At 54.7% G+C, this 12,610-nt stretch overlaps 1 protein-coding gene across 4 annotated transcripts in view; it reads left to right on the forward strand.

The window, feature by feature from the left end:
- AGAP3 (ArfGAP with GTPase domain, ankyrin repeat and PH domain 3) overlaps positions 1-12,610 on the forward strand; it is a 117,767-nt gene that overhangs the window by 66,643 nt on the left and 38,514 nt on the right. For all 4 annotated transcript variants that reach the window (XM_038173960.2, XM_072034061.1, XM_038173959.2 and 1 more), the window contains 2 exons: positions 5,669-5,773; positions 10,752-10,920. In XM_038173960.2, coding sequence (XP_038029888.1) covers positions 5,669-5,773; positions 10,752-10,920 — 274 coding nt within the window. The remainder of the gene's footprint in view (positions 1-5,668; positions 5,774-10,751; positions 10,921-12,610) is intronic.

The raw sequence follows: 12,610 nt of genomic DNA on the forward strand, positions 1-12,610 counted from the left end.
CCAGGCTGTGGGGCGATGAGGTTGGTGTGGACACAAAGCGCAGTGGATACAGAGCAATGTCAGGGTGCTGCAGGGCTTCACCATCCCTGCTGGGCCATCAGCCCCCTGCCAGTAACGCCCCAGGAGAGGGAGGTGACGTAGGTTCATCAGTGTGAATGGGAGCAGAGGTTCAGGGCAGGTGACGATTGCTCTGCTCTGATGTGGAGCTGCCCTTTTGGAAGCTTGTGGAGGTCCCATTGCTTGCCATCTCTTTGAAGGGCAGTGTAAGATCAGGGACTATGGTAAGATTCACATGTTGTGGCCGTCCTGCATGCCATACAAGAGCAGAGAGCCAGTCCCGCTGCAGTGACAGACATGCAGGATCCTCTGCCTCTGGCCACGCTCAGACTGTCACAGTGCTCAGCGTGTGGCTGCACTCAGTGCCACTCTCCATGTCACTGACACGTGTTAAATGGTGGGACCGGCGCTGTTTAACATCTTCCTCAGTGACATGGACAGTGAAACTGAGTGCACCACCAGCACTGTGTGCTTGCAGCCTAGAAAGCCAACAGTATTCTGGGCTGCATCCAAAGCAGCACGGCCAGCAGGGCCGGGCAGGGGATTGTCCCCCTCTGCTCTGCTCTCATCAGACCCCATCTGCATCCCTGCATCCAGCTCTGGGGCTCCCAGCACCAGAAGGACAGGGAGATACTAGAATGAGTCCAGTGGAGGGCCACAGAGGTGATAAGGGGCTGGAGCACCTCTCCTACAGACAGGCTGAGGGAGTTGGGGTTGTTCAGCCTGGAGAAGAGAAGGCTCCGGGGAGACCTTGTAGCAGCCTTACAGAGCCTACAGGGGGCTGCAGGAAAGCTGGGGAGGGGATGTAGGGGTAGGACAATGGGTAATGGCTTTAAACTAAAAGAGGGGAGATTTAGGATAGATATAAGGAAGAAATTCTTTACTCTGTGGATGGTGAGGCACTGGAAGAGGTTGCCCAGAGAAGCTGTGGGTGCCCCATTGCTGGAAGTGCTGAAGGCCAGGCTGGATGGGGCTTTGAGCAGCCTGATCCAGTGGGGGGTGTCCCTGCCCATGGCAGGGGGCTGCAATTAGGTGAGCTCTAAGGTCCCTTCCAGCCTAAACCATTCCATGATTCTGTGTGCACTGCACGGCTGATGGCAACCAATGCTGTGCTTGGGGTGCTGCAGCCACCAGTAGATAACCTCGGGAGGGATTTAATTCCTCTGCTTGGAAGAAGCCTGGTGCATGCTCAAATTGCTGAAAGCTGAAGCTGATGGACGATGTGGAGCAGTAGGAGGGGTAGGTGCCCTGTGGCTTCCCTGAGGCCGTGTCACTAAGACCAGTGACCTCTTCCTGAGCTCTGCGGGAAGAGGGCTGCATGTGAGGGACTGCGAGCACCCGTGTTTGGTGCTCAGAGCTTGGGGCTTCTGCCCAGCGCCCAGGCTGATGGCTGGGGGGGCTGACCACAAAGCCAGAGGCCAAGCTGGGTGTTGAAGAACGGAGACTTTGCTTGACTGAGGAAGGGCTCTCGGAGGACGTATGCTGCCATGGATGCTCTGCGCCGTGCTCAGGACCCCTTGGCTGGTGGTGTCCTTTTGGTTATACGTTCAGGAGGTCTTGCAGGATTGGAAGAGCTTTTCTGTAGCTGGACGCTTGTCTTTGAGAATTGGGTTAATTAGGCCGGGAGACTAAGCTTCCCCAGCTGTTTGTTACTAGGAATGAGCTCCTAATTGCACATGCACCAGATTCTTTCTGGGAATGCTGTACTGAGCGCACAGGCAGCCCGGGGGGGCCCAGGTCCCTGGCCCGGCTCAGTTTGGGCCACACACTCCAGCAGGGCCCAAGGCGGGTGGCTCCTCCTCCTTGGGAGCTGGGATCATGCTGGGAGCTTAGATTACATTTAAATTGCCATTTGCATTTTCCAATCAATACGCGACTTTACAATTAAGTTTGGTGTTAAAATTCTTAGCAAAAAGTGAGTGGAAGGGAGATTTGTGGAGTAAACGAGTCCTTTGGGGGCCATCGCTGCTCCCTGCTTCATTACGCTGCATATTGCTGCTGCTGCTTTTACTGAGCTCCACCACAAGCCAAACACAGCAGAGACGGGCGTGCTGGCCGACAAAATGCAGGGAGAGGAAGGCAAAGTGAGGAGAGGGAGAGAGGTGGGCTCTCGCTTTTCACCTCCGGCAGCTTCTGCCCTTCCCATAAGACTTCCACGCTTGGGAGGAAACCTGTGGAGGGGTCGCGCCTTGTGCAGCGCCCCGTGAGAAGCAGGGGGAGCTTGCGGAGCAGCAGCCTGGGCCATCTGCACGTGGCCACGGTGGGGGGGCCCTGCGGGGGTCCCGGCTGCCTGCAGACGTGGCCAGGAGCTGCACCAGGGCACCCGGGGCACCTGCGTGGAGGGGACGAGGTGTGCCGCAGGGTTGTGCCCGCCCGCAGCACATCCTCCTGCGTGTCACCAGGCTTTGTCCTCCTCCCAACTTCTTGCTTCTCTTGGAGCTGTCGTGGGGGTTTTCCTCCACGAAGAAACAGTTCTGCAGGTGCTGCGGGCCAAACTTCCACTTTCTGCCATCAGAAAAGAGAATCGTAGAACACCCCGAGTTGGAAGGGACCCGTAAGGATCATCGAGTCCAACTCCTGGCACCACACAGGTCTACCCAAAATTTTAGACCGTGTGACTGAGTGCACAGTTCTTAAGAAGCATTTGGACTTGAGAAGCTGGGTGGCAGAGTGGGTGACCCTGATGCAGCCAGCACAGCAACACCATTAACAACTGGAATCCTCCCGGCTGCTGTCCCCTGCCTTAATCTCTAATACGGCAGCAGAGAACAAGTCTAAGGGCTCTATCCCTTGATTCAGCTGTTTCTTGCAAGAGTTTGGCCTTAAGGGCCCCTTCCCCTCCCCCCATTTTATTAGATGTTTACTTAGACTGTGTAGTTGCTCCCAATTTTGGATTCTTCTGCCTTCTGGCTTGAAAAAATTGGGCTGCCAGTGCTTGATTCTCTGTTCCCAGGCCTGGTTTTGCTTTGTGTGTTCAATTTGTGAAGTTCCAGGTTTGTAGCTGAACCAACTGCCGCTGAACTCTTCTCTGCAGATAACACATTTTGGGGGCTTGATAGCGATTGCAGCAGCCCGAAAACGTTGCAGTAGGTAGTTCTGTGGCACCAAGGTGTATTGAGCTGAAGACACCTGAAGGAGAGGAGAGGCAGCTGGAGTCCTTGGTTTGCAGGACGTGTTGGCAGGTCAGGCTCTAGAACTGGAGCAATTTTAAAGCCAGAAGGGATCCTGGTGCCCATGAGCCAGGGAGCTGCCCCCAGTGACTTTGAGCCAAATTTGTGCCTTCAGTCTGGTCTAGAGCAGATTTGTTGGAAAGACTGACTGAAAGATAGGCGATTGACTCTGTGCAGTTTCTATGTTGCCTTTAAGTTTTCTGTTTTTGTGCTTTCCTTGGGCTCATTTAGGGAAGATGTTGACTAAATAGCATGAATCAAACACAGATCGGTTGGGCCTATATACAAATACTTACGCTGGACATGGGTTTGCCATTTCTGATTATTTGTCTTCTCATTTGTGGTTATATTTGGAGACCTTTCACTTGACCAAAATGTTTTTACTCCATGCATTAATGGCTGCATGGATTTTGTACAGCTGGATTTTAACGTGTGTGCTGCTCAGTTAACATCCTAAATAATGCTGTGTCAACACAGCCACCGTTGCCATCAGGTATTGTGATCTTACCGAAAGCAGAGCCACACTTCTCTGATGACCTATTTCCACGCTGATCAGCATTAGTTACACTGCTGTCCCCTCATTCTTTGCTGATCACTTCTTGTGGGGGCTTTTTGACCGTTTTGCCCAGTGTAAGCGTCTGGCTGGCTGGCCATAATTACAAGGGTCATTGCTTTTCCCCTTGCAGATCTTGGCAAGGCACGAGCTTTTGGACTGCTTCTACATTTTGAGGCATGTTAAAATCAGCACCTTTTAAACACTGCTGAGCAAGCTCTTCGGCTAATTCTCGGAGCTCTTGAAGGCAAGGGATCAGATCCTGCCACCAAAACAGCTCAGCTCCCACCACCCTGCCTCAGCCTCCCCTTGTACGAGTGGGAGGCTTTTCCTTTTCACACTGCTTGCTTCCCAAGCACTGAGCATAAGTGGTCATGGAGCACTTCTGCCTTTTCTGCATCATTTATCGCCGATTTCATGGTCGTGTCTGCGCAGCATTGTTACCCCAGCGTGTGCCAAACCCCACATTGTTTTTGTTGTGTTTTTCCATTGGGCAGGCGCAGCGGCCTCAGTCTCCAGGCAGTGGGACGAGGCCCCCAAATATGCCGAGGCTGGCAGGACAGAGACAGTCTGTCCAGGTTTTTGAGGAGGTGCTGGCCTGGGGCCCAGATTTTTGCCACCTTAGGAACAGCCAGTCTTGACGTCTGCTCAGACAGTGCTTTCGGAGAGCCCAGCCCCGGCAGTCGGTAGATGCAGTTTTTTTCCCAGACTCTTGTTATTCATCCATACTTTTGTCCCCATGCTGTCCTTTCCTCCCTGCCAGCAGAATACTTGATGTTCTCCCCTCGATCCGTGCTCCAGCACCCTTGTGCCTGGCTTGTGGCTCTGTCTTCGGTCTCCCTCCCCACCTCCAGTCTCACCTGGTACAGTGTCAGGTCCTGCTGGAGGCAGATGTCCTGGGGGGGCAGAGCTGTGATGGGGAGGAGGTTTCAGAATCATGGAATCAGAGAATATCCGAGTTGGAAGGGACCCACAAGGGTCATTGAGTCCAACTCCTGGGTCCCCAAAGGACCACCCTAAAAAATTAAAAAAAAAAACAAAAAGCAGATCATATCTGAGAGCATTGTCCAAATGCTTCTTGAACTCTGGCAGGCTCGGTGCCATGACCACTTCCCTGGGGGAAGGTTAGGAGGTTGAAACTTCGAGTGATGGTTGAGATCCATGGGTATTCATTCTGGGTTGGGCTGGTAGGAAGAGGGAGCTTTTGTTGTACGTGAGACCTCAGGATTGGTCTCGTGTAACCTCCTGACGGGGAAGTGGGGTGAACAGACACCTCAGCTGCCCAGGACCTGCTCTGCCTCTGAAGTGTGTCCCTCGCTCCATTTGTTTGACACTAAGGAAGAGCAACCCAAGCAGGCAAGGGGATATTTGTCCCTTGTGAGACCCACGTACTGGAGTGTTGTTCCCTTGCCTGTCCTAAATTATTCTTTCATTGCCCATCCACCAGTCTGTGCTTTTTACGACGGGAGGTGGCCTGGGAGCACTGTGGCAACAGACCAAGGATTATCAGCTGGTGGTGAGGTTAGCTCCTGCCTTGTGTTGTCACTGCTCTTCAGCATCAGAAGAGGTGCCCAGAGGGAGTGGTTTGGGACACGAGGGTGTGTGATGGATCCCTCTGAGGGCCTGGGGTTCAGAGCTGGCACGTGGAGACCCTCATCTCAGAACAGCCGGGCTGTCAGGGGATACATGCTGGGGCTGGTGAGGGGACGGCTGTAGCCCTTTTCCTATGAGTCCCAGGGAAGATGCTGTTGGGAGACCAACCCAGATGTTTCTTGAGTCTCGGTCTTTGTGTCTTTTCAAAGATCAGGCTCCTACAAGGGGTGACTGAAGCTGAGTGGGAAATACCCAGATGAAACAAGGTCTGAGACTCTTGCTGCTTCTCTTTTAGGGAATTCTCCTGAAACGCAGTGGCAAGTCACTCAACAAGGAGTGGAAGAAGAAGTACGTGACATTGTGTGACAACGGAGTCCTCACCTACCACCCCAGCCTGCACGTAAGTACTGCACAGGAGCTGTTTGAGGAGCAGGGTGGGACAGAGCAGGCTCTCCTTCGTGCTGTGGCTGCTGCTGCAGGTCCTCTCGCAGATGCCACAGTTGCAGAGTTGCTTGGAAAGGGTTTGGCAGCCGATGAAAGCTGCTGACCCTGAGCAGGAGGTTCAACACGAGCCCTCAATAGGGCAGGCTTATACAGCAGAGTTGTTTTTTATCAGTCTGGAGAAAAAAACGTTCCCTTTCATGAAGGCTGTCTCTGCTGTGCCAGGCTGGGTGGGAAAAGCTGATAGGAACATGCTCTGCACAGAACTGTGCTCAGTGAATGCATCTTGCTTTTCTGTGTTTCCCCGGCTCAGCCCATTAAAGCAGAGGCTGCTGCCTCCCTGCATCCGGGGTGAGGAACAGGCAGACAACTCCTTGCAGCCACATCTGATGGTGCCATTTGGGTGTGGAATAATTTTCCTGGCTGCTAGGTATTGGGTAATGGAGATGAGGTGCCTGTGCAGAGCCTGCCGAGCTGAGCTGTCACTCGATGCATCTCTGATCCTCTTCACTGCTTGGCTCAGGCACACAGCTGCCTCCCCATCCATCTCTGTCGCCTCCCCACTGTGGGGCTAATGACTTCTTCCCCATTCCCTCTTGAGCACAGTTTGCTGCTGAGACAGTGAGCCGCGGACAGACACACCTGTGACACCAAGACCACAGCACCCTCTGCAGAGGACGCGCTGCAGCGGGGCAGCCGGGGGGCACGGGGGGCACGGGGCAGGGCTCGCTCCCCGGGCGGCTGAGCGGGGCAGAGAGCTGGGAGCTGCAGCTCCTGTGCTGTTCAGTGCCCCCAGCTCCTTGTGTGTCCCCGATCTCCTCAGACACGTACATGTTTGGGTGCCCTGAGCCTCACAGGCTTCCTCCTGCATCTCTGGTTCATGGGCTTGTGACCCTGAGCCTTCCGACCCTAATAGCCTCATGCTGGAAATTGCATGTCCTTTCCTTAATTCAGGAAAGCTTTGAAAATACTTGTTTGGGTTTTGTTTGTCTGGTTGTTTCCTTTTAGTCTTTGTTCCTTTTACCATACGGTGTGGTTCTGCAGTTCCCTAACTTTGCAACCCCATTTTTTGGTCTTTATAGACCCAAACTGGGAGGGAATGACTGCTGCTGTCTGCTCTCTGTGCGTGCTCACACACGGGTATGGTTTATCAGGTTTCTGACATCGTAGGGCATTGTTTAAATCAGCTGTGGAGGCAGAGTGATTGCTGGGATGTTGTTTAACTGCGCTCAGCTGATGCCGCTGCACACCAGGTTTGTCTGCTCTTTACACCGTTTGTTCCCCAGAGGGTGATCTGGTTTGATGTCACTTGCTTTCCTTAGTTTGCTTCTTCAGTGTTTCATTTCATTATGGTGTTGCCCCAAGCAAAAATCTGTTTTACTTCTCCCTGGTGCAACTGGTGATCCACAACCCATTGCTAAGAAAGGTACAAGATGGGCCTCTCCGCCCCTCGATTTCACCGAAAGCTCTGCACCTTGCACCAAAGTAAGTAATGCCCTGTGTGTTCCCCTGTATCAGGGACTGGTTACTTGTGGGCCACAGAAAGCAGAGCTGCTTGCTGCCCAGCTCTGACTCCTGCGAGGACAGGAGATCTGCGTGCTCCCTCCTTGGCATTGCCTCCCTGAGAACCGGGGAGAAGACGGATGGCACCCACAGCTGTGTTGCGTTTTTTTGGGATGCGGACAAGCTCAACCGGCTTGGAGGGCTCAGATGCAGGAGGGCAGCCTGGAGCAAGAGGTGCTTCAGAAGATGTCCCGTTTTCTAGTGTGAGTTAAGAGATGCTGCGGTGCTTTTCTGTCTCCAGTGGCACGAAGCAGGTTTCCGTGCCCTTTGACAAGATGTCACAAGCAGAGCACGTTCAGGTTGAACAGCCTGGGGCAGTAGCAAAACCTCTGCTCCCAAGGAAGGGCGTGTGCTGCTTTGGCACTCCCGCTTGTGGCAGCAGCTGTTGGTCCAGCAGGCGAGAACAGGTATATGGGATCCTCAGTGGGGGAGGCACACGGCATCCTGAAGGTCCCTGAGCCCTGTGGGCCCCCTTTTCCTGTCCTTGCTCAGAGTCAGCACGTACTGCCACGTGCCTGGAGGCGGCAGGATTCAGGGGGCAGCAGAGGGGTCCTTGAGGGGATGGGTGAGCACAAGGGGTCTTTCCCAGCCCCTCTCAGGATGTTCAAGCCCCAGAGCATTTCTGTGCTGCATTTGTGTTCCCAGTGGCTTTTCCTTGGCAGGATTCAGGGCAATCCCTGCCTCGCATCTCTTCTCTTCCATCTTGTTTCTGTCCTGTCCCTGCCCCGCGTGGGATGGGAGGAAGCACCACAGGGGTTGGCAACCTTTTATTTTTTATTTCAGTGGAGATGTCTGCTCCACGTGTGTCTGTGCCCCATTGGGTGAAAATTGCAGCTCTGGCTGGGTCATACTTCTGATTTCACCACCCAAAAGCTTCCTGACAGGGCTATTCATCTGCTTTTGAGTGTTTATCACTGTACTTGCTTCAGGATCTGTATCTCGGGACTGGTGGATGGGGAGTGCTCAGGGAGCTGTGTCCAGCCCTGACCAAGTGCTCTGCGCCTTGGCAATGGAAGCGTGTCAGCCTCGGCTGCAGGCTCAGACCTGTGCTCGGGTCCGAGGGAGCTGTGCGTCCCTGCTCCCTGGGGCTGCCTCCTTTCTGGAGCAGGCGGCAGCGTTACAGACCTTGCAGCTGGAGCTGTGGGCAGCAGCTCTGCCTGGAAGTAGAAGTGGCTGGGGGCCTGTTGGCTGGGTTCAGCACAGATTTCCTCATTGCATCTCTATTTCTCTTACCTTTCCGCGCGTGTGTTAAGCGACAGGAAAAGAACAAGTTTTATGAGAAGACTGGTGCAGTTTCGTATCACTTCCCCAAAGCCTTGGAGAGTAAGTGCTTCTGCTCGTGAGGAAGGCGGATGTGGTTCAGCCCAGCTTCACTGGCCAGGCTGTGCTGTGCTGCACGGAGCTGGAGAGAAAGCATCTCCCATTTTGCAGCCAGTGGAGCCATTCACACAATCACCTTCTGTTAATTCTATCTGCAACATCAATTAAATTGTTTGTAGAAACTAATTGAATGTGGCTTAATCACACATCTTAATAGCTTTCCACGCTTTGAACTCGTTGTTAATTCCAGTAATAAAATGAAATGAGAGAACTGGCTGGGTAATTAGCGAGGAGGCTTGGGAAGAAATTGCTGTTTTATAGCATGTAATAAAAGCAGTGCGCTGGTGACCGCTCTCTCCGGCAGGCAGCCGGCTAGCGCAGCAATTGTGCTGAGTTAGGGAAAATCCTCCAGCCCCTCCGAGATTCCCTGCCCAGGGGTGACACCGGGCTCCCACCCAGCCAGGAGCAGCTTGGAGAAGCGTTTGCCTGGGATGGTTTTCTAGGAACTGCCCGGGGCACCAAAGGGCACGTGCGTGTCTTGACTGTCTTTTAAGGTCAAGCCACCCAGCAGTGGGAAGCACAGAAGGGTGTGCTGCAGTGCTGCCACGTCTCTTGGATGTGCACTGAGAGCTGGGTGCCTTCACAGGGGTCAGCAGAGAGAGAAGAGTTCAGAGCAAGACCCTGAGGTGTTGCTGAGCAGTGGTAACCCATGCAGGCAGCCACCTGAACCGCAGCACTGCCTGCACAGCCCTCTTTACCCGCTTCTTGGAGTCCAGGACTGGGGGAACGGCTGCTCTTAACCGATCTTCTTCATGCCTTTATCTCCAGTTTGGAAGCAGACAATTTACACAGGCACCAGCTCCAATTTAATCCTCTTGGTGACCTCCTTGTGAACTGGAGCAAGCCCAATGCTCTGCGGCAGCTGCGGCCTCACCCCACACGGTTGCTGCCTCTCATCTCCCCATCGCAGTGTGCGCCCCCAGAGCAGGGAGCCAGGGTGCCCGGACCCCACGCTGGGGTGAGCCCGGGGAGCTCCCTGCAGAGCCCTCGGGGCTGGGCTGCTGCTCCCAGAGAGCCAGGCAGGGCCTCGGGCTCTGCAGAGGTCACAGTGCCCTGGGCTTTCCCATCCAGGAGCATGGGGGGTGCTAGGGGAGGGCTGCAGCGTGCTGCGGGGCAGGGGAAGGGGTGGAAGAAATGGGGCAGGACACGGCGCTCAGGACTGGCCACAGGTCTGCAGGCTGGTTTTGATTAAAAGGCGAGGTACTTCTAGGAGGCAGAACAACATTCACAGTCTGCACATGGAGTTCTTGGCTCTGCAATAGCCTTCCAGAAGGAAAGGTGAAAGCACCAAGTCTGGGGTAGCTTAGAGCCACGTAGGGGAATGGATGAGAGAGTTGTGCTGAGTTGTTTTATCTGGGCTTGGATTTCAGTAGCTGGGACCTGAGAGGGAATTTCTGGTTATCGCATTACCTGCACTGGTGTGGTACATTATCAGCAGCTACGTCTGAGTGTTGTGATTAAAACGACAATGAATGACAGGAAGGAAGAACTGCCTGCCACCGATGTGCTCTTCTGCACCATCTAGTCTGATCCCCGGCCAGGTTTTCACAAATGGCCGGGTCATAGCCTCTGAGTGCCCCTGGCAATGTCCCAGCCTCGTTCGGTGAGAGCTGACGGGGTCTGGGTGCTGGAGGCGATGCCTGGTGCTTCCCTGGGGCCAGTCCCAGCTCCCTAGCTCATCATGGGAAGGAAGCAGATCAGTGCCTGGGCTGTGCCTGGGCTTTGCCTCCGTTCTGTCAGAAGACGTCTGGCTGCGGACGCTGGCAGAGTCACAGGGGCTGCTGCTTCTGCCCCACCTGGCTTGGTGCTCCAGCGTAGTGCAAGGAAAGCAGCACGTGCTGAGCTCCCGGCACCTCCAGGTTGCTGGCTCTTAACCAGGAGCCACGTCGATAGTTGGAGCCGGGTTCTGGCTTTGATTGAGTGAGTGAGAGGGGAGCTGAGAGCAACTGGCCAGGGCAGGGCTGATCCTGAATCTTTCTGCCTCTCTGCTGCAGGACTACATGCAGAATGTCCATGGGAAGGAGATCGATCTGCTGAGAACCACCGTGAAGGTACCGGGCAAGCGGCTGCCCAGGGCAACAACGGCGGCGGCGCCCAGCGCGAGCCCCAAGGCCAACGGGCTGGCAAAGGAGCGGAGCAGCACGCAGCTCACGGGAGGCACAGGTAGGAGCTGGTGTGGGTGCAGAGCTGGGGCCAGCCCGCACCACTGGCAGCGCCTGGCGGGGCTGAGCCAGCAGCAAAAGCAGTTTTGGAGATTCTTTCTGGATTTTCTTGCTGTCACCGCTCTCTGAGTGCCTTGGAGCGGTGTTGGCATTGCTGTGCACAGCTCAGGTAGGCTGCCCGCTGGGGCTGCGCTGGGAAGTGTACAGGACAGGAGGGAGTAACAGGGCTCTAACCACCTGCACGAGCTCCCTGAGAGGAGGCAGCCAGTCCCATGAGCTGCTGCGCGTGGAGGGAGCTGGTGTTCCCTAAAACCAGGGAAACCCCTGCCAGGGATGTCTCCTGGTCCCTGCAAAGTTCTGCTCTCTTCCTCTTGTGGTCCCCTTTTCCTTCTCGCTTTTCCCTGGGGACGTAGTGATGTGAGGGGGGTGTTCTGTGAGTTCTGTCTTCCCATGTGCACACTTAAGAGGCACAGCTGCCTCCAAGCGTGGGGAGCGGGAGGGGGCAGGCCGGGGGCTCCGTCTTTCTCCTGGAGCTTGTGCCACGCTGCCTCTGCCCCTCCTGCCCCAGGAGGTATCACACCCTGCCCCGGGGAGGTGTCGAACTTAGAGATGTCCTTCCTGAACTTCCAGGGCATTGACAAGTCTCTGCTTTGTCCTTGGGGTACCCTGGCCCCGGACAGAAGGTTTCCTCATGCATTCTTCTTCCCAGAGCACTGCTGGCAGTGGTCTGTTAGGGCAGAACACGAGGATCTCTCCACTCTGCAGGGTAACGGGGAGGTGCTGATAATGCTGATAATGGAAATCCGTGATAATCTGGTGCTGTGCACTGTGCCACGGAGAGGGGAGTTGGGTCACCCCATCCTGGTTTCTGCTCAATGCTCCGCACCCTGGTTGTGTCCTGTGGCTGTGCCTTGGCACTGTGCTCCCAGCTCCGGGGCTGAAGGGAGCAGCAGGAGCTGGCTGGGGTCTGCAGCATCACGCTCAGCACAGGCAGGGGCACGTGCTGGTGTTGCTGCCTTCACGTGGTGCCAGCTGTGAACCCCTCTGAACCCATAGTGCTGGTTCTGTAGAGCCAGGCTTGGTCTGCAGCTCAGATGAACTGCCAGCGAATGACCGCAATTACTCTATTTTTTGACCAAGGACGTGCAGCTGAAAATTCTGCCTGTTTTCTGCCACTGCTCTCCACTGTTCATTGTCATTTCTTCACCACCACCTCCGTACACCCTCAGCATGCACGAGTTCAGTAGCAATTGCACGTAGCACTTCTCAGACGCGTTTCTAGGGTGCTCTGTCTGATGCTGGTACTTACAGAAGGTTATCAGAACTGCAGCAAGAATCAAAGGCAAAACGCAGAGAAGCTTCTGGTGATGTCAAACCCAATGTCCGTGTCACCCTGTGTCCTGCTTTCAGCAGTCATCCCAGCCCTGTTGGGCTCACAAGAGCAGATCGAGATGTGACGTGATTACTGATCCTGCTGCTTGGAAAACCAATGCCTAGAAGAAAGCTCAGTGCGGGGCCTTTCGGCCTGGCTGACAAAGCTTGAGGAGATGCAGTGTCTGGAGGCTGACGTTAGAGCCATTTAAACTTGAGAGGAGATGTAGTTCCCTTACAGGGAGGTAATTAAACATGGGAGTGGTTTATCTGGGGAGCTGGTGGACTTAGCACTGCTTGAAGCCTTTAGAATGAGATTA

The sequence above is a fragment of the Anas platyrhynchos genome, chromosome 2, assembly GCF_047663525.1.
Source record: "Anas platyrhynchos isolate ZD024472 breed Pekin duck chromosome 2, IASCAAS_PekinDuck_T2T, whole genome shotgun sequence".
In the NCBI taxonomy this organism is placed as follows: domain Eukaryota; kingdom Metazoa; phylum Chordata; class Aves; order Anseriformes; family Anatidae; genus Anas; species Anas platyrhynchos.